Source organism: Dipodomys merriami, unplaced genomic scaffold (assembly GCF_024711535.1).
Source record: "Dipodomys merriami isolate MVZ:Mamm:240054 unplaced genomic scaffold, mDipMer1.0.p SCAF_12, whole genome shotgun sequence".
Lineage (NCBI taxonomy): Eukaryota > Metazoa > Chordata > Mammalia > Rodentia > Heteromyidae > Dipodomys > Dipodomys merriami.
In genome coordinates this window covers 12,207,358-12,227,515 of record NW_027202493.1, presented here as the reverse complement: position 1 = coordinate 12,227,515, position 20,158 = coordinate 12,207,358, and the positions used below count along the sequence as shown (strand labels likewise).

General features: G+C 41.0%; 1 protein-coding gene and 1 pseudogene across 1 annotated transcript in view; one reads left to right on the top strand and one right to left on the bottom strand.

Annotated features, from left to right (window-relative positions):
* Positions 1 to 1,006: 1,006 nt before the first annotated feature.
* Ppp2cb (protein phosphatase 2 catalytic subunit beta) overlaps positions 1,007 to 20,158 on the bottom strand; it is a 37,898-nt gene continuing 18,746 nt past the window's right edge. The window contains exons 2-7 of the mRNA XM_070016240.1: positions 16,254 to 16,463; positions 13,655 to 13,828; positions 8,306 to 8,395; positions 8,045 to 8,206; positions 4,844 to 4,962; positions 1,007 to 1,769 (exon numbers count right to left, since the gene is read on the bottom strand). Of these exons, the coding sequence (XP_069872341.1) occupies positions 1,697 to 1,769; positions 4,844 to 4,962; positions 8,045 to 8,206; positions 8,306 to 8,395; positions 13,655 to 13,828; positions 16,254 to 16,463 (828 nt within the window). The 3' untranslated portion in view covers positions 1,007 to 1,696. The remainder of the gene's footprint in view (positions 1,770 to 4,843; positions 4,963 to 8,044; positions 8,207 to 8,305; positions 8,396 to 13,654; positions 13,829 to 16,253; positions 16,464 to 20,158) is intronic.
* On the top strand, positions 16,980 to 17,546 carry LOC138822993 (phosphatidylethanolamine-binding protein 1-like; annotated as a pseudogene).

The following is a 20,158-nucleotide window of genomic DNA, read 5'->3' as shown; positions in this document are numbered from 1 at the left end:
CAAAAAAGTATTATACATTATACACTACTTACAGTAAACTCTCAGATTGGTTTATTCTTGTTTTTAGATCAAAAGGTAGAGATAATAACAGGTAATATATACTTTGGCTTAAAAAAATTTCTTTCCAGTATGCAATGGATCTTGATTTTTTTTTTTTTAGGGGGGGGTGCTGGTAGTGGGGTTTGAACTCTGGGCCCGGGCACTGTCCCTGAGCTCTTCAGCTCAAGGCAAGCACTCTGCCACTTGAGCCACCATGCCACTTTCGGTTTTCTGTCGGCTAATTGGAGATAAGAGTCTCATGGAAAGTAGTGCTGCTGCTCAAGTGGTACAGCACTCGCCTTGAGCTGAAGAACGCAGGGATAGCGCCCAAGCCCAGAGTTCAAGCCCCACTATCGAAAAAAACAAAAACAAAAACAAGAGTATCATGGACTTTCCTACCTGGGCTGGCTTTGAACCTTGATCCTCAGATCTCAGCCTCCTGAGTAGCTAGGATTACAGGTGTGAACTACCAGCACCGGGCGCCTGGCTCCCCCCCATCCCCTGCGTCCTGGGGCTTGAACTCAGGGACTGAGTACTGTCCATGAGTTTCTTTTACTCGGGGCTAGCATTCTACCACTTGAGGCACAGAGCCACTTCTAGCTTTTTCTGTTTATGTAGTACTGAGAAATTGAACCCAGGGCTTCATACATGTAGGCAAGTACTGTACCACTAAGCCACATTCCCAGTCCACAACTGATATTTTGTTCTTGAAAATGTGAAGTAACATGAACCGCTTCATCAAGTTTTAGAAATAAAATGTTTAATATTCTAAAAGTATATAAATGAAGTATATAATATACTAAAAGTATATAAATGTATGTATATTCTTATTTCTAATTAAATCTAGGTCTAGAAAATTCCCATTCCAAGGCTAAAACATTACATTTAAATTCCCTCAATATAATTACTACAAATCAAAATTCTTTTAAGTTCAAATAATGAAACTTCCATTCAATGCTATATATACTACAATAAATCAATGTTTTTGTTTAAATGGCAAGTTTATTTGCTCAGTTCATCAAATAGGATGCAAGCAATGTCATGACAAATATACAGAAATATGTAGATCAACATAAAACAGTAATTTAGTTTAAATGGAGGGAAATCTTTTTCATGTTATGACAACATACTCCCAAGAAGAATCTCTTCTTTAGTTAATTATACATTTCAACAAAATAAGGTTAATGGATTAAGTGGAAGTCAGCTTGTCATTTCTGCTTAAAAATAAAACTCCAACTCTATTAATCCATGCCAGTTAAACACTATAACTAAAATTTACAAATAAGCCCAAAAGGAGATTAAGCAGTTAGTTACCTTTTCTGTATGAACAGTCCAGAGAAAAATAGTTACTACAAATACAGCAGGCAAACTGTTAGACTGACCCATCTACAATGTAGTGTACTAAATTTCAGTCTCAAATTGTGCTAAATGCTCATCATTAGTATGGCACATTTTGGTCCATGATGTGGTTTAATGCCGAGACAGATCACAATTTGTTACAGAAACACAAAGATTACTGTTGTCTTTTTGTTTGGTATTAAACTCTCTCTCTCACACCCACACACACACACACACCCACACACCCACACACACTCACTCACTCACTGAAAAGCCAGGTATACTTCCACATACAAAGAAAGGTTTTCTCAGAAGGAATTTACAGGAAGTAGTCTGGGGTGCGCCTGGTAACATGAGGCTCTCCACGACGAGGCGCTGGGTCAAACTGAAGACTACAAATGACAAGAGAAAGAAAATCATTAAAGCTTTTGACTTTGCAAGAGTACAAATGAGCAAAGAGCAAGACATGGAGTAGAAAGAGTGGCTCCCCATCACTACTACACTGCATGTGGCTGGAGCAAGTCGATGAAGGTGGTCTGAACTTACTAGCAATACTAGTAGTATCAGTTGATGAAGCAGCATGACTGACATGCTTCTCTCATTCCTAATTTTAGAGAAAAAGAGCTCTTTCACCATGATGGTGCTAAGTTAGAGGTGGGTTTTTCAGATATCCTTTAAACTACTTGAGTAAGTTTCCTTTTATGACAAATTTGTTGGAAAATACTGAAGCTTTTTTTTTTTTGGGTCCGGTCGTGGGGCCTGAACTCTGGGTCTGGGCGCTGTCCCTCAGCTCTTCAGCTCAAGGCTAGCGCTCTACCACTTGAGCCACAGCACCACTTCCGGCTTTTTTCTTTTTTGCTTATGTGGTACTGAGGAATCGAACCCAGGGCCTCATGCATGCAAGGCAAGCGCTCTACCACTAAGCCACCTTCCCAGCCAGATTTTTCATTTTTAAAAAACTTTTATTTGGAAGAAATAGTTGTGCTGTCAAAGTTGATAGACTTCACAAACTTTATAGACCATGATAATGACAATTTGCCTTGTGAAGGTAAAAATGTGTCTGTGACATCTCACTATTCCACAATACTGTGAGATTTGTGAAATTTATGTAATCACTTAATCTCAATAAAAATTACTTAAAAAAGAAAACAAAAAGCTTTTTTATGTCAGTCCTGGGGCTTGAACTCAGGGTGTAGGTGCTCTCCTTGAGCTTTTTTACTCAAGGCTAACACTCTACCACTTGAGCCACAGCTCTGCTTTTAACTTTGCGGTGGTCAACTAAAGAGTCATGAGCTTTCTTGCCTCATCTGACTTTGAATCCCGATCCTGAGATCTCAGCCTCCTGAGTACTTAGGATTACAAGGTGTAAAACACTTGGGCAAGAATGCTCATTTTCTGACAAATGCTTTTTCTGTATTAACTTAAATGGATTGTCTGGGTTTCTCCTTAAGTATTCTTGTGGCTTATTACACTGATAGTTCACATTCTGAACTCACTTTGCATTCCTAGCTACTCAGGAGGCTGAGATCTGAGGACCGTGGTTCAAAGCTGGTTGGAGCAGGAAAGTCTGTGAGACTCTATCTCCAATAAACCACTCAGAAAACTGTAAGTGGTACAGCTCTAGCCTTGACAGCACCCAGGCCCAGAGTTCAAGCCCCACTACCAACAAAAAAGAAAGTGAGTCTCATGGACTTTCTTGACTGGGCTGGCTTTGAACCTTGATCCTCAGATCTCAGCCTTCTAAATAGCTAGGATTACAGGCGTGAGCTACCAGCACCCAGCTTTTTTTTTTTTTTTTTTTTTTTTAATGTCAGTCATGGGGCTTGAACTCTGGGTCTGGGCCCTGTCCCTGAGCTCTTCAGCTCAAGGCCAGTGTTCTACCACTTGAACCACAGCATCACTTCCAGTTTTCTGATGGTTATTTGGAGATAAGAGTCTAACGAACTTTCCTGCCTGGTCTAGCTTTGAACCTCAATCCTCAGATCTCAGCCTCCTAAGTAGCTGGATTACAGGCATGAGACATTGGCACCCAGCTTCAGTTTTTGACTTTAAGTCTAGTTTTCTAACAACTGTTCTTGAGTCAGAGCAATTTACTGTACAGGTAAGTGTTTGACTGAAGGTTGTATGCAAGCCCTTGGTGATGGTTAGACTCACTGCTGACTATATACTAGTTTCCTAGGGCTGCTGACAAAGTACCCAAAACTGAATGACTCAAGAGAGATTTATTCTCTGAGTTCTGGATGTTCCAAATCTGAAATAAAGGTGTTGACTGAAGATCCTAGGGAAAAATTCTTCCTGATTCTTCCTAGCTTCTCCTACTCAGTGTAATCTATGTCTGGCTTAGGACTCTTATAAGCAATACCTTACACTGCACTCTGATGGCTTGAGTGAGCAAAGCTAGTATCTGTTGCACAGTTACTGTGATCTTATAGGAACCTTTAGGGGGCTTTTTTCCCCTCTGATTTTGATCTACTGAGCTTTTCATTGCCTGGCCTTTTGCTTGTTGCTAAATATTTTGGGATCTATATAATAAATGACCCATTGTTTTGTTTGAAACAGGGTCTGCTATGTAATCCAGACTGTCTTCAAACCAAAGATCCTCTTGCCCCAGCCTCAGATTACAGGAATGCATTACCATACTCAGGCATAACATCCACTAATCTCTCCCTTTGGTTCTAAGTAAGGTGAAATCCCTCGAGCAGAGGGGACTTCCTACGTGCCTCTCTGGCCTCTTCAGCAGAGTTTGTGTTGCTACTCGGAGTAGGCACAGCCTGCTTTCACAGATATTTCCCAATGTGTGAGTGGGAGCTCTGGCAGGATACTGGCATGTCTGGAACAGAGCTACTCTAGAAGCTAGGATGGGGAAGGAATTTCTGTATGTAAACCAGGTGGGGTATGCTGCTGCTTTCACTTTGGAATAATATCACAGAATGGCAGTTTAGGTCCTTCTGAACCTAAACTATTAGCCACAAGTTCAAAAATACTTTTTTCTTTTTTGGTCAGTCGTGGGGCTTGAACTCTGGGTCTGGGTACTGCCCCTGAGCTCTTCAGCTCAAGGCAAGTACTCTACCACGTAAGCCACAGCACCACTTCTGGTTTTCTGGTGGTTAATTGGAGATAAGAGTCGCACAGACTTTCCTGCCCAGGCTGGCTTTGAACCTCTATCTCAACCTCCTCAGTAGTTAGGATTACAGGCATAAGCCACTGGTGCCTGGCTTAATAATTGTTTATAAAACAATTTTCTATACTGGAAGTGTAACTCAGAGGTAGAGTGCATGCATGAGATGCTAACACCATGAAAGCATTAAAAAAATTTTTTTTCTCCTCTAATTGGTAAAAAAAAAATTGACACATTTCTCCTTTTACTATTCCACAAGCAGAACATTTCTACCTCTAGTTTTAATACATAAATTTAAACTTTTCTTCTAAAAGTGATTACATACAATTAAAATTTAAAGCTACTTACAAGGAATATTTTAAAGTGTCATCTAGTTCCATGATAGCAGCCTGGTTCCCACAACGGTAACAGTAATTGGGTGCACTAAAAATAGTAACCACATTCCGATCATGGCACCAATTGTATCCCTGCAACATTAAAAAAAATGAACATCCCAATATAATAAGGATCCTGACATATAAAAATTAAGCTCAAAAACTGTAATATTTTCTGTAGATATGTAGCCATTTATGTTAAGTGGTGTCCATATTTTAACTGTAGTCTTTCTTACTCTGTATTAAGACCTTAGTTACAGTACATAGTTAAATTTCCCCCACAAAGATGACCTGTTTTTCATTTTGCCTTGTGCCTCAAGATTGGCCTGAAATTTAAATATCCAGGATGGTCCTGAACTCATAATCTTCCTGCCTGCGTTTCCAAAATGCTAAGATTACAGGTATGTGCCACTGTGTTATGACTAGCTTTCAAGTTTTGCTTTAAATATGCTGAAATTACTAAGGTAAATGCAAATTTAAGTATTTTTTTTCCTAGGAAACCAGGTAAGTTTTTTTTGTTTTTTGTTTTTTTTTCCAGTCGTGGGGCCTGAACTCTGGGCCTGGGTGCTGTCCCTCAGCTCTTCAGCTCAAAGCTAGCACTCTACCACTTGAGCCACAGCGCCACTTCCGGCTTTTTTCTTTTTTGCTTATGTGGTGCCGAGGAATTGAATCCAGGGCCTCATGCATGCAAGGCAAGCGCTCTACCACTGAGCTATCTTCCCAGCCCCACTAGGTAAGTCTTATGGACTTTCCTGCCCAGACTGGCTTCAAATCTCTACCCTCAGATCTCAGCCTCCTGAGCAAGGAGGATTACAGGTATGAGCCATCAGCTTCTGATTTATTTTTGTTTGGGTTTTTATTTTGGGTCCGGTCATGGGCCTGAACTCTGAGTCTGGGCACTGCCCCTCAGCTCTTCAGCTCAAGGTTAGCACTCTACCACTTGAGCCACAGCACCACTTCTGGATTGTTTTTTTGCTTATGGGTGCTGAGTAATCGAACCCAGGGCCTCAAGCACGCAAGGCAAGCGCTTTACCACTGAGCCAACTTCCCAGCCTTCTGATTTATTTTTGTTGGTCATGGGGCTTGAACTCAGGGCCTGGGCTCTATCCCTGAGTTTTTCTACTTAAGGTTAGCATTCTACCACTTTGAGCCATAGCTCCATTTCTAGTTTTCTGGTAAGAGCCTCAGATTTTCCTGTCTGGACTGGCTTTGAACCTTGATCCTTAGATCTCAGTCTCCTAAGTAGCTAAGATTATAGGCGTGAGCCATCAGCACCTGGCAAATACTTTGAATGATGCCCTTTACCTTGAAGCCTATTCTGACCCATATTATTAGTCATATTTGGGTAATTATCTACTTGCCATTTTCCCCTACCTCTAGATTGCTAGGATATTATGTATGCTCCAATTTGGGAAGTCTTGAGTCTTTTAGGCAAGTGAAAATCTTATTAGCCCATTTACATTTCTTTCTTTCTTTCTTTCGCCAGTTCTGGAGCTTGAACTCAGGGCCTGGGCACACTATTCCTGAGCTTCTTTTGCTCGAGGCTAGCACTCTAGGCACAGCACCATTTCTAGCCTTTTCTGTTTATGTGGTACTGAGGAATCGAACCCAGGGCTCCATGCATGCTTGGCAAGCACTACCACTAAGCCCCATTCCCAGCCCCATTTACATTTCTTATCGTTATTGATACAGTTATTTTCACTTATGAATCTGTTACTTGTCATGCTTCCCTATCTCTTTTGCCTCTATTGCATTGGTGAAGATTGAAAAAAAAAAACAACAACAACAAAACAACCTGAAGCTACTCCCTACTGATTTGATTCGTTGCAATGGAGAAGTCAGACACAATACCTGAGATGACCTTTTATATAACCAGCAAAGGGACAAGATTTTATTACCCCTTGGTTAGAAGCAATAAGAAGTTATCAGTCTATATGGTAGGCCTGCAAAAAATGCATACTGTTAATCTGTATTCATAAGGAAACAACTCTCAACTGAGTCTTCTTTTTTTGGTTGGTCATGGGGCTTGAACTTGGCCTGGGCTGTCCCTCAGCTCTTCAGCTCAAGATTAGTGCTCTGTCACTTGAACCAAAGTGCCACTTCTGGCTTTTTCTGCTTATGTGGTGCTGAGGAATCAAACCTGGGGCCTCATGCATGTGAGGCAAGCACTCTACCACTGAGCCCACCTTCCCAGCCTGAGTCTTTTTTATATAATAAATGGCCTCTACTATTCCAAAGTTTCAACATCATACAAAACAAGAAAAATTTGTGGGGGTCACTTCCATATCAAAAGACAATGAATAAGCAAGAAGAAAAAAGCAAGAAGAAAAGAAAAGACAATGAATATAACTTGATCATGCATTAATCATGAACACATGCAGAATTATAGTAATATACTAGTACAAACATCTTCACTGTGAGAATTATAATGTGGTTATATGAGGTTACAGATAAAAAAATATATATGGAAATTTGGGGGTAAAAATGCTTTATGTTGTTGTTGGTTGTGGGGCTTGAACTCTGGGCCTCAGTTCTTCAGCTCAAGGCAAAAACTCTAACCACTGATGGTTAACTGAAGATAAATCTCATGGACTTTTCTGCCTGGGGTGGCTTTGAGCCATCAGCGCACTGCATTTTTTTTTTTTTTTTTTTGTAGGTTGTGGGGCTTGAACTGTCTGGGAGCTGTCCCTGATCCACAGGGCCACTTCTGGTTTTCTAGTAGTTTATTTGAGATAAGACTTTTGCAGACTTTCCTGCCTGGACTGCTTTTGACCCGAGATCCTCAGATCTCAGCCTCCTGAGTAGCTAGGATTACAGGTATGAGCCACCAGCATCCAGCAGTGAAAATCTTTTGTGTGCAACAAATATGCAAATGGTTCATCAGGAAGTATAATGAAGGGGAGGGAGAGAAGAGAGGGAAAAATAAAGCAAATATAGCAAAATATTTGCAAATGAAGGATTTGAGCAAAGAACTTGGGGTATTATTTCCATAACTTCTCACATTTCAATTCCAATAGTGAGTTATAATTTCGTCCCATCTAACTAGAACTTATTTGTTAAAATAAATGAAAGTTTCTCCTTTCATCTGGTAATGAGAAAATGTTTATTAGTCATGAAGTGTTACTACAGACATCTTTATCTAAAATAAAGATCATCCTATATAAAAAGTACCCACCTCCATTACAAGCTGATGAGCACGAGAAACCAGTGTGAGACCGTTGGCATGGTTAAACGTTTCAGAAATGTCTTGTCCAAATGTATAGCCAGCACCTCGTGGTGAAATACCCCATCCACCACGATCATCTGGATCCGACCATAACAGATCACACATTGGGCCCTGCTCAAGAAAATTAAGTATATGAGTTTTAGCTGTTATAGTTAACTAATTTAGCTTTCCTACAGTGAAGCTGTATTTCTTATTTTAAAAAAAGCTTACCTCATGTGGAACTTCTTGTAAACGATCCAGAGCTCTTATATGATCCAGTGTATCTATGGATGGAGAGAGGCCACCATGGAGGCAGAATATCTTAGAAATTAAAAAAGAATATGCAGTTTAGTTTCTCTAACTGTTGAGTTAATGAAGTGTTGATGGTTATAAGGATTAGTCCTAAGAGCTCTTATTTTCAAAGTATTCACTGTGATAACTTTACAATATAATGGAGAGGTAAACCTACATCCAACAGAACTGTTAACACTTAAATATATTCTTCTTATCTTTTTACTTTGTTATACGAGGTATGGGTCTCTCTGTCTCTCTCCTCTCCTCTCCTCTCCTCTCCTCTCCTTTCCTCTCCTCTCCCTTCTCCTTACCAGCCTTACCTCCCTCCTGTGGTGCAGGACCTTCTGTGTGCTAGGCAAGTAATATAACAATTGGTGCTGTCCCCAGGCCTATGCTAGGTGTTTTATTGTATTCTCCCATTGTCTGAAGAGTAGTTCCCCCCCCCCCCACTCTCCCCATCCCCCCACCGTCTTGTAACCTATCATTGTCACATTTCTGGCTGATACTGCTGATATATAATGTTTTCTCTTGAGGCAACTACTTGTTAGTTACAAAAGTTTTTCAGTTTTCTCAGATTTTTCTGAGTATATATAATCATATTATTTGAAAAAAAAACCCCCCAAAACCCAAATTCTTTTCAGTGTATTCATTTAATTCCTTTGATTACACAGCACACTGGCTAGGACTTCTAAAACAAAATTATTATTATTTTTTTGCCTTTTGTAATTACATATTTTTATTTTGTAACTACATGTTTTATCCTCTAGAGATTCTAAATCAGAGAATACAAATTTTAGTGAGCATTTTTCTTCTGATTCTTTTTCTTGTCAGTCAGTCATGGGGCTTGATCTCAGGCTTGGGCTTAAGGCTAGTGCTCTACCACTTTGAGCCACAGCATTACTTCTGGTTTTCTGGTGGTTAATTGGAGATAAGAATCTCATGGGGGAAAAAAAAAATCTCATGGGGACTTTTCTGTCCATGCTGGCTTTGAACTTCAATCCTCAGATCTCAGCCTCCTGAGTGCCTGGCTATTGCTTTGTTTTTGAGACAGATTTCTCCTATATAACCAGGCTAGCCTTGAACTCATGATTCTGTCTCAGCCTCTTGAGGGCTAGGATTATAGGTGTACACTACACTCAGCTTTTGTCCCCTAATTAAAAATTTTAAATTTTTATTACTGAGGCATGGTACAGAGAAGTTACTGTCAGATAATGATTACATTACTTTCTGGACACTATCACCCCTTCCTTCACTTACTCCCAGTTACTCCCTCCTTTCCCTGCCCACAAGTTGCATGGTTCATTCTCAACATAGTGTCTACTAAGTACCATGCCTACATTTGTTCATCTTTCCTCCCCCTACTTCTGCACAACCCTTGCCCTCCCAATGACAGAATAAAGAACAAACATAACATGCTTTCCATTTCCTAGAATTTCTTTCCATAAGTCGTATTTTAAGAGGCATCACACCTTTGGGTTCTTCCCCTACGAGTATCTTCCTTCCTTTAGTCTCACTGTTTGTGTGTGAATGCCAAGAGTCCTGTTTATCATGCTCTCCGAACTTTTTTTTTTTTTTTTTTTGTCGGTCTTGGGGCTTGAACTCTGGGCCTGGTCGCTGTCCCTCAGCTCTTCAGCTCAAGGCGAGCGCTCTACCACTTGAGCTACAGCGCCACTTCCGGTTTTCTGGTGGTTTATTGGAGATAGGAGTCTCATGGTCTCTCCTGCTTGGGCTGGCTTTGAACCGCGATCCTCAGATCTCAGCCTCCTGAGAAGCTAGGATTACAGGCATGAGCCACCAGCGCCCGGCTCTCTGAACTTTTTAAGGAGAAGGCCACTTAAGTTTTGCTCAAAATTTAGTCTATGAAAATATCTTTATACTATTAATGTCATAGTTGTTCTTTGTAATAAATTTAGATAATGGATATTAGATTTTTCTCAAATGACTTTGGCTAGATTTTGTCTTTCTGTGCTTGCCAGGTATGCTGAGTTGCTTGCTGTTAATACTAGACATACAGCTGAAGAATTGTTTTGCTTGTTGAGACCTCATCTCATTGTGTATTCTAGTCTGGCCTAGAACTCTCAACCCTCCTTGCCTTTACCTCTAAAGTGCTGAGATTATGATCTGCATCACCACATCTAGCTACAGCTGGAATTTTGAAACTTTCCATCTTTTCCCAGGCTCTAGAATAATTTATTATGTTCATTAAAAGTTTAATGGACCTGGCCTATTATAAGTACTGAGACCTGATTTTTGGGTACCAATATACCCAAAACTTTACGTACATTAGGCACTTTTATATTGTTCAGATATTCTGAATACCTGCAACATTTAAAAAATAACCTGGGGCTGGGAATGTGGCTTAGTGGTAGAGTGCTGCCTTGAATGCTTGAGATCCTGGGTTCATTCCTCAGCACCACATAAGCAGAAAAAGCCAGAAATAGCTCTGTGGCTCAAGTGGTAGAGCGCTAGTCTTGAGCTGAAGAGCTGAGGGACAGTGCCCAGGCCCAGAGTTCAAGCCCCATGACAGACAAAAACCAAAACCCCAAAAACCTAACACGAATGCAGTGTACACGGCTGTTTTGTTTCTTAAATGGACAGTGATAACAGATTGAATGACTTGGGGGGATGCAGACAGGTAAGGAAAAATAGGCTACCTTTCTAAAATAATTTGTCCATTAAGTTTAATGCTAATTAAAGACAATATTGCTTTAAACATTTAAAAGCTAATTAAATTATCTAGTATATGTGTGAGTCAAGCAGAAAAGGTCAGATAATGTGATGTCAGGAAAATGAACCCTTAGATGTGTATTTTAACGTTTTTTTCTTTCATGCATGTGTTTCTAACGCATTTATAAGATTATCTCTTTGTTGCTTTGTATGTCCCTCCCCCACAGTATAACCCCTGCTTTCACTATATTTGATGTCAGTATAACTTGTGGAGGAGATGGGGAAAAACCAGTTGTTTAAGGATACAGGTGGACCTGTTGCAACAATGAGAAGTACAAGTTGTCATGTCCAAAATGAGCTTTACAACGTCGGTGCGGGGGGGGGGGGGGAGGGGAAGGGGGGGAAGGAGAAGGATTGGGATTGGGGGGGAGGGGGGAGGCTGGGAAGGGATGTGAAGGGTAAACAAAGGAGGAGGCTGCAATGCTTGGTAAGAAATGTACGCATTATCCTGCCCGTGTAATTGTAACTCCTCTGTACAGTATGTTCACAAATAAAATTAAATTAAATTAAAAAAAAAACCTGGATAAAAACCCATATTTAGAGATCTATTAACAAAATGCAATTTTCTACTCGTCAGGTCCCTGAGGCTTTTGGGGCTTAAGGCTAGCACTCTACCACTTGAGCCAAAGAGCCACTTCCTGTTTTGGGGCGGTTCATTGGAAATAAAGAGTTTTATGGACTTTCCTGACAGGGCTGGCTTCGAACAGTGATTCTCAGATCTTATCCTCTGAGTAGCTAGGATTACAGGCATGAGCCACTGGCATCCGGCAATAGCCCTATTTTTAACTCTGCTTTCAGCAGAGAATTGTGGATCTGTAGAGGTACCGGACATGCTTCATCTGTGAAAGTTTTAAAACATCCCCAGTAGTAACTGTTTTTGATCCTTGTACCTTGCATCTTGTGTATATATATTTATCTGATTTGAGGGGAATAACTAAACGGTGAAACAAGGACAAAGGGTGACCCAATGTAACAATAATACTCACAAGACACTAGATTGGAAATGAACTTTACAACTTGTGGGGAGGGGTGAGTGGAGAGGAGGGAGAAAAACAAAGGAGTGGGTAACAATGTTCGACAAGAAATGTACTCATTAACTTATGTAACTGTAACCCCTCTTTACAGCCCCTTTACAACAAAATAAAATACAAAAAAATTAAAAAAAAAAGCTAATTAAATTAAACATTTTAAGGCAGGGGCTGATAGCTCATGCCTGTAATCTTAGCTACTCAGGAGGCTGATTTGAGGACAGAGGTTCGTAGCCAGCTCAGGCAGGAAAGTGCACCCTCCCCCAAAAAGCTAGAAGTTGAGTTGTGGCTCAGTGGTAGAGTGCTAGCTTTGAGCAAAAGAAGCTCAAAGGCAGGGCACCAGTGGCTCACTCCTGTAATCCTAGCTACCCAGGAGGCTGAGATCGGAGGTTGCAGTTCAAAGCCAGCCTGGGCAGGAAAGTCCATGAGACTCTTATCTTCAATAAACCACCAGAAAACCGCAAGTGGCACTGTGGCTCAAGTGGAAGAGTGTTCACCTTGAGCTGAAGAGCTCAGGGACAGCGCCCAGGCCCAGAGTTCAAGACCAATACTGACCAAAAAAAAAAAAAAAAAAGAAAAGTTCAAATACAACATCCAGGCCCTAAATTTAAGCCCCAGTAGTGTGTGCACATGCACGTACATACATACATTTTAAAAAACAAATTTATGCTGTCATTCATATTGACAAATCTAGGTATTATTATCTTAAAGTATTATTATTTTTAATTATTGGAGTGTCCAAAACCATGGCTTGGAAAGTGTGGACTTCACTATTACACAAAGATGATTATAACCAAAGTATATCCTGACCAACAGACCAAAAGGCTAATGTATCTTTTGACTATTCTGGACTTTTATAATTTAAGAACTGCAGTTCTTAATGTTTTATAGTTGAATTTAATTATTTCCTGTTCAGTGAAACCTCCAGATATTAAAATAGCAAATGTGCAGAATTTTTTTTTTTTGGGTCCGGTCGTGGGGCCTGAACTCTGGGCTTACGTGCTGTCCCTCAGCTCTTCAGCTAAGGCTAGCGCTCTACCACTTGAGCCACAGCACCACTTCCGGCTTTTTTCTTTTTGCTTATGTGTGCTGAGGAATCAAACCCAGGGCCTTATGCAAGGCAAGCGCTCTACCACTGAGCCACCTTCCCAGCCCTAAATGTGCAGAATTTTTCTTATACTTTTCAATGTTTTATTGTATATCTGGCATACTTACTATGGATTGAAACAAACACTCAATTCTTGGGGAAAAGATATAGTATCTTGCCTTGCCACTCACTATACATCAATCATAAGCATTTGTTTATGCTATTTATAAGAAACAGGTTAGCATATTCTTTGGCTAAAAGATTTACATAGCTATGAGAATGGTGGAATTTGTTGTTCAAAGCTTATCCAATTCTCTGTTCTGAAATTTTTAGTTTTAAGAAAAGGAAGAAAAGGCCAAAGAGATGCAGAAGCAAAGATCATGTAAATGGAGACCCTTATACATTTAATCTCCTCCATGAAGACATAATCACACACATACTCACTTGTCCATCTACTAAAGCTGTAAGTGGAAGATAATCAAATAGATCTGTAAAGTATTTCCAAACATTGGCATTTCCATACTTTCGTAGACATTCATCATAAAAGCCATAAACTTGGGTAATTTGTCGGCTTTCATGATTTCCTCTCAATATTGTAATGCGTTCAGGATATCGAACCTGCAAGATATGGAAAAGAAGCCCAGGCACAATCATATCTTCACTGGTAATGCTAAGAACATTACCTTCTGATCCACTTTCTTCACTGGCTCTTTGGTCCACTAAGTTAAATGTATTTTTTAGAGTAAAAGACTCTCCTTCAAACCAAATCTTATTAACCAAAGCCAGCTGCTGGCTGCTCATGCCTGTAATCCTAGCTACTCAAGGATACTAGATCTGGAAGACTACAGTTCAAAGCCAGCCAGGATAGAAAAATATGCAAGACTTTATGTCCAATTAACCAGCCAGACTGGAGGCCTGGCTCAAGTGATAGAGGCTCATCTGTGAGTTAACAAGCAAGCCTAGTTCAAGTACATACACACCCACCTTTAAAACCCATAATCCCCATCTTCGACAAAAACAGACTATTGCTGAATCTGAGTAAAGTTTCAAATATATTACCAACCGCCTCCACAAATGGGGACTGAACCCCGGGCCTCATGCATGCTGGGCAATCATTGTACTTCGTTTATTTTTTGTCAGTCGTGGGGCCTGAATTCTGGGCCTGGGCGCTGTCCCTCAGCTCTCCTCAGCTCTTCAGCTCAAGGTGAGCACTCTCACTTGAGCCACAGCGCCACTTCCAGTTTTCTGAGTGGTTTATTGGAGATAAGAGTCTCACAGACTTTCCTGCTCGGGCTGGCTTTGAACAACGATCCTCAGATCTCAGCCTCCTGAGTAGCTAGGATTACAGGTGTGAGCCACTGGCGCCTGGCTTCACTGTACTTCTTAAACTATGCTCTATTACTAAATATTTCCTTTTACAACAAAACAGAACATAATGGTTAAGATACTATCCTCTGAATATTCCTAATGTAAAACTCTAAAGTCTCAATTCCAAAATCTGAAACTTTTTAAGTACCAGAAAATTCCACACCATGAAATCATGCTTCATTCACAAAATTATTAAAAGCATTAAATAAAAATCACTCCAGGGATGGGAAGGTGGCTCAGTGGTAGAATGCTTGCCTTTCATGCATGAGGCCCTGGGTTTGATTCCTCAGCACCACATAAGCAGAAAAAGCCAGAAGTGGTGCTGTGGCTCAAGTGGTAGAGTGCTAGCTTTAGCTGAAGAGCTGAGCGACAGCACCCAGGCCCAGAGTTCAGGCCTCAGAATCGACAAAAATCACTCTGGGTTATGTCTGTAAGGAGTTTATTAGTTAAAAATGTAACTGGCAACAAGTATGAAAAAGCATCAGATTCTACAAAGTGACCATAACGCTACAGATGCACACTTCAATACACATAAATTTACTAAGCATTTCTTATATGCTCTACATTAAACTTGGTTTTATAAAGCTTACCACAGTCATACAAGTATAAAACATGGTTTCTGTTGTTTAGGGACTAGTGTTGTTAAGGAGATATATAAACAATAAAAAGATGTATAAAAAGAAACTGAAAGAAGTAGAAGGAAAACGGCCAAAATGACTGAAGGCTTCATGATGAAGAGACTTAGTTTAGACTGACAGGAATAAGAAATTTAGAGACAGACCAGGCACTGGTTACTCATGCCTATAATCCTAGCTTTTCAGGTAACTGAGGCCTGAGGATCGTGGTTCAAAGCCAGGCTCAAAGTGATAGAGCCCTAGCCTTGAGCAAAGAGCTCAGGGACAGTGTCCAGGACCTGAGTTCAAGCCCCTTGTCTGATGAGGGGGGGGGAAGGGGGGAGAGAGAACGAGAGGAAGACAGACAGAGAGGGATCGCAAGAGCAGAAAAATTCAGACAAAGTAATAATTTTGTGGGTACACTAGACCAGGAAATAAACAGAGAGTCTAGTGCACTGAATAAGAAAATTCTTTGATGTGAGGCAAAACATTTTTGCTATCTACTACTGGCAGGTAAGTTTAGACTATAGAAGATAGCCAAGGAGTTTGTGATTCTATAAGCAATATGGAATCACTGAAGAGGCTGGGGACACAGAAGACATATTTGTTAAAAAGAGAGATTTAATCCAGCTGTACATGCAAGGTAACTTAGGGATTAGATCTTGGAGGTAGAAATGAAAATTACCTACTATAATAAAGTGTAAGGTGATAAATTGTGTAAGGCATTGAACAGAGATAAACTTTTCAAGGTAAGAATCTTTTTTGGTGGTGCTAGTGTTTGAACTCAGGTTCTTACACTTGCTAGGCAAGGTGTGGTAACATGCCACACCTTTACTCACCCTTTTTGCTCTGGTTGAGATAGGGACTCATTTTTTTCCCAGGCCAGCACAGACTTCAATCATCTTAAACTCAATACCAAAGATAAACAACTAAGTCAAATAAATTTAAAGACTTCAGTTATGCACAACTTGGGAATGATACATTTATCAGAAGCAAGAAGTTTAATGCATAATTTTAAAAAGAAAAGAATAAATTTAAAAAGAGAATGTCTTTAATTGTACCTTTAATGCTACAAGAAGAGTCACAGTCTCCACAGAGTAATAACCTCTGTCTACATAATCACCCATGAATAGGTAGTTTGTGTCTGGTGATTTTCCACCGATTCTAAAGAGTTCCATAAGGTCATGGAATTGGCCATGCACATCTCCACAGACAGTAACAGGACAACGAACTTCTTGCACATTTGATTCTTTTGTTAAAATTTCCTTAGCCTGTTGGAAAAATAAAATCAACAATTAAAAAAATTTTATCACAAATTTAAAGGTGATAAAAGGTGACTAAACTGAGATCTGAAGGGAAAAAAAAAATCTAAAGACTTAATTATGCCTTAGAAAACATAAAACAACCCCATCACAATTGGGAAGCACTTTCCTAATATGCTGTAATAGAAATGGCTAATAAGGTGTACAAAGAGGTGATAATACTGAAACTACTGATGGGAATATGCTACTGATGGGAATATAATATGGTGCAGCTACTATGGAAATGTGACAGCTGCTCCAACGTTAAAATAAAAATTACTATATGTTTTACCAAATTCCACTCCTAGATATATATATATATATATATATTTAAAAGGAAATTAAAAGTCGTTTACATATTTCCTGGCAGCATTATTTGTAATAGCCAAAACACAGAAACTACCCAAATGTTCCCATCAATTCATGAATAAAATAATATCCACCCAATGGAATATTAACCAGCAATAAAGCCTTTTGGGTTGCTCCATGTGTGTCCTGGGGCTGCGCCCTCAGCCGAGTCTACCTGTAGTCCGGCCTGCAGCCCTGCCATGCCTGCCAACCTCAGCCAAGTGGTACAGGCATTTGAGCTTGCAGGAAGTGGAGGAGCAGCCCCAGCACCCTCTGCGGGGTGGAGGTGGAGATCTAGGCAAAGTGCTGACGTCCACCCAGGTTAAGAACAGACCCAGCAGCAGTGAGTGGGAAGGTTGTGATTCTGGGAAACTGTACACCTTGGTCCTGACCGACCGGGATGCTCCCAGCAGGAAGGATCCCAAATACAGGGAGTGGCACCACTTCCTGGTCAACATGAAGCCAACGATATCAGCAGTGGGACCGTCCTCTCCGATTATGTGGGCTCGGGCATCCCAGTGGCACAGGCTCCATCCCGACGAGCAGGAGAAACTTCTGAAGTGGACGAGCCCATTCTCAGCAACCCCTCCGGGGACCACCATGGCAAGTTCAAGGTGGTGGCCTTCCGCAAGAAGTACCACCTGGGTTCCCCGGTGGCTGGCACGTGCTACCAGGCCGTGGGATGACTATGTCCCCAAGCTGTAGCTGTCTGGGAGGTAGGGAGGCTCAATTCTTGAGCTCCCCCCCTTTGCCCCCTAGCCCCGGGGCCCTGCAAGTGGGGTCCTTGGGCACCGATGCCAGTAGATGTCTCTCTCCCTTGCTCGGGCAACGCCTGGGCTGTCCATGTAGCACAGGGTGGCTCGTCCTGCTGCCTGTCCTTTATGCTCCTATTGTGTTGATCACGTTTAAATTCCTTTTTGGGGGTGGCATTTGGAATTGTAATGGAGGTACCTTGTTAACAACTAGCAATCCAGAATCTAAAGAAAATTCCAGTTAAAAAAAGACTGGGGTTTGGGGGGTTGTGTGTGAAAGAAAAGGGAAGGGAGTCGTTGTCATTGTCTTTGAGATCCTGCCTGCAACTTCTCCCCACAACCTCTCCACCAGGGACCTGGCTCTCATGGCCGGCTCCTGGCTGGCCCCACAGCTCTCCGTAGCTGACTAGGTGTCTACCCTAGTCAGGGGGCCTGGCCCACCAATATGGAGCTGGAGGACAGGTGGGTTGGAGTCCTTAAATCCTTGAGGGTTAAATTGTTCACTGGTCGTTGTTCTGGAGTTGCTTAGTGTTACTTCTGCCATTTGTTTATCATTGAATAAAGTAGAAATGTTGGCTGATACAGAAAAAAAAAAAGGAAGCAGCCTTTCACAAATGGCCACATAATGTGCAGTTCCATTTACATGGCGTGTCCAGAACAGGCAAATCTACAGAGGTGGAAAGATTATGGTTGCCTGAAGGCTGGGAAGTGGAAGGCTCCAGTGTCTAGGGTCTACCAGGTTAGAGATGTGGTTTTCTTTGAGGTAAATGTAAACCTTTTAATATTGTAATGGAGGTGAAGATATGTGGATGTACTCATTCAGTGCTACTGAATCATGTAGTCTAAGTGAATTGCAGGCTACAGCTGGAATATTATCTCAATAGAGGTGTTGTTTTGTTTTAGTGTGCCAGTCCTGGGGATTGGGTGCCATCCCTTAGCTTTTTTGCTCAAGACTAGTGCTAGTGTGCTATCATTTGAGCCACAGTTCCACTTCTGGTTATTTGGTAGTTTAGTGGAGATGAGAGTCTCATGGACTTTCCTGTAAAGTCTGGATTCAAATTGCGTTCCTTAGATCTCAACTTCCTGAGTAGCTAAGATTATAGGCATGAGGCAGCTAAAATCTTATTATGGGAGCCCTAGGGCCCCATGGGAACTATGACTCAGCATATGGAACATGCTGGATGCTATTGGAAAACCACCGGTTGTGTGATGGCTGTCTGACCTTCTGCCATAATCCTGTCAAAAGGCAGAAATGAATGATTGTATGTAGTTATTTTACTGTTTTCTGGTATCCTGTTCTCTATTTCATGGAATTGCCCTTTTGATCTGTTCCCTTAAGCTAACCCTGGGGCAACCTAACCTCAAAAAAGCAGTAACAGACCCATACATGTTCAGTTTAACCATCCTTTCAGTTAAACTCACTCACTTCCTTGTCCTACATTATTGAAATGACAGCTCATGGTCATTTCTTTATCTGTCACCCCAGTATCTGCTGGAAGAAATTGGCCGTTTGTAAGTTTAAAATAGATCAATGAGCCGGGAGCCGGTGGCTCACACCTGTAGTCCTAGCTACTCAGGAGGCTGAGATCTGAGGATTGCAGTTCAAAAGCCAGCTTGGGCAAGAAAGTCTGAGGGACTCTTATCTCCAATTAACCACCAGAAAACTGGAAGTGGTGCTGTGGCTCAAGTGGTAGAGTGCTAGCCTTGAGCTGAAGAACTGAGGGGCAGCGCCTAGACTCAGAGTTCAAGACACAGGACTGACCTCCCCCCCAAAAAAAGATCAATAAAACAATTCTGAACCAGTCTTACATAAACATTTACCGATTCAAAAGCTAACTTGCAAATTTTCTACCCCCATCTCTACCTCTCAACTACTTTATTATAATTACTTTATGGTATTGAATTGAAATATACCATTAGGAAGTACCAAAGTGCAGAATTTATGTATTAATACTGGCAACTTAAATGCAAACCATTAACAGCTAACCTGTCTTGAAAATTTTCTTTTCTTTTTTTTTTAATATTTTATTTTATTTTATTTGAGAACATACTGTACAGAGGGGTTACAATTACATGGGCAGGATAATGCATACATTTCTTACCAAGCATTGCAGCCTCCTCCTTTGTTTACCCTTCACCTCCCTTCCCAGCCTCCCCCCTCCCCCCACCCAATCTTGAAAATTTTCTTAATAGAAAAAAAGAGCTCAGAAACAGGAAGAAAATTTAAAAAAAAAGTATATGTATTGCTAAAAGTTTCTGTTAGGTAGGGGGCTTTACTGTGTGTGTGTGTGAGAATACTCATGTTTGAACTCAGGGACTTGCACTTGCCAGACACAGGTTCTGGAACCAGAGCCATGTCTTATCTCTCAACCTCTATTTGCTTTTATTTTTAGAATAAGGCCTTGTTTCCTTCTTACTCCTCTCTCAGGGTGGACCTATTTATAATTTTTTCTAGGTGGGGTGACAGGTGCTACATGACGGCACCCAGATATTGGTTGAGAGGAATACTCCAAACATCTTCCTGATGTCCACGGCCAGAGTAGTTAGGATCACGGGCGTGAGCCA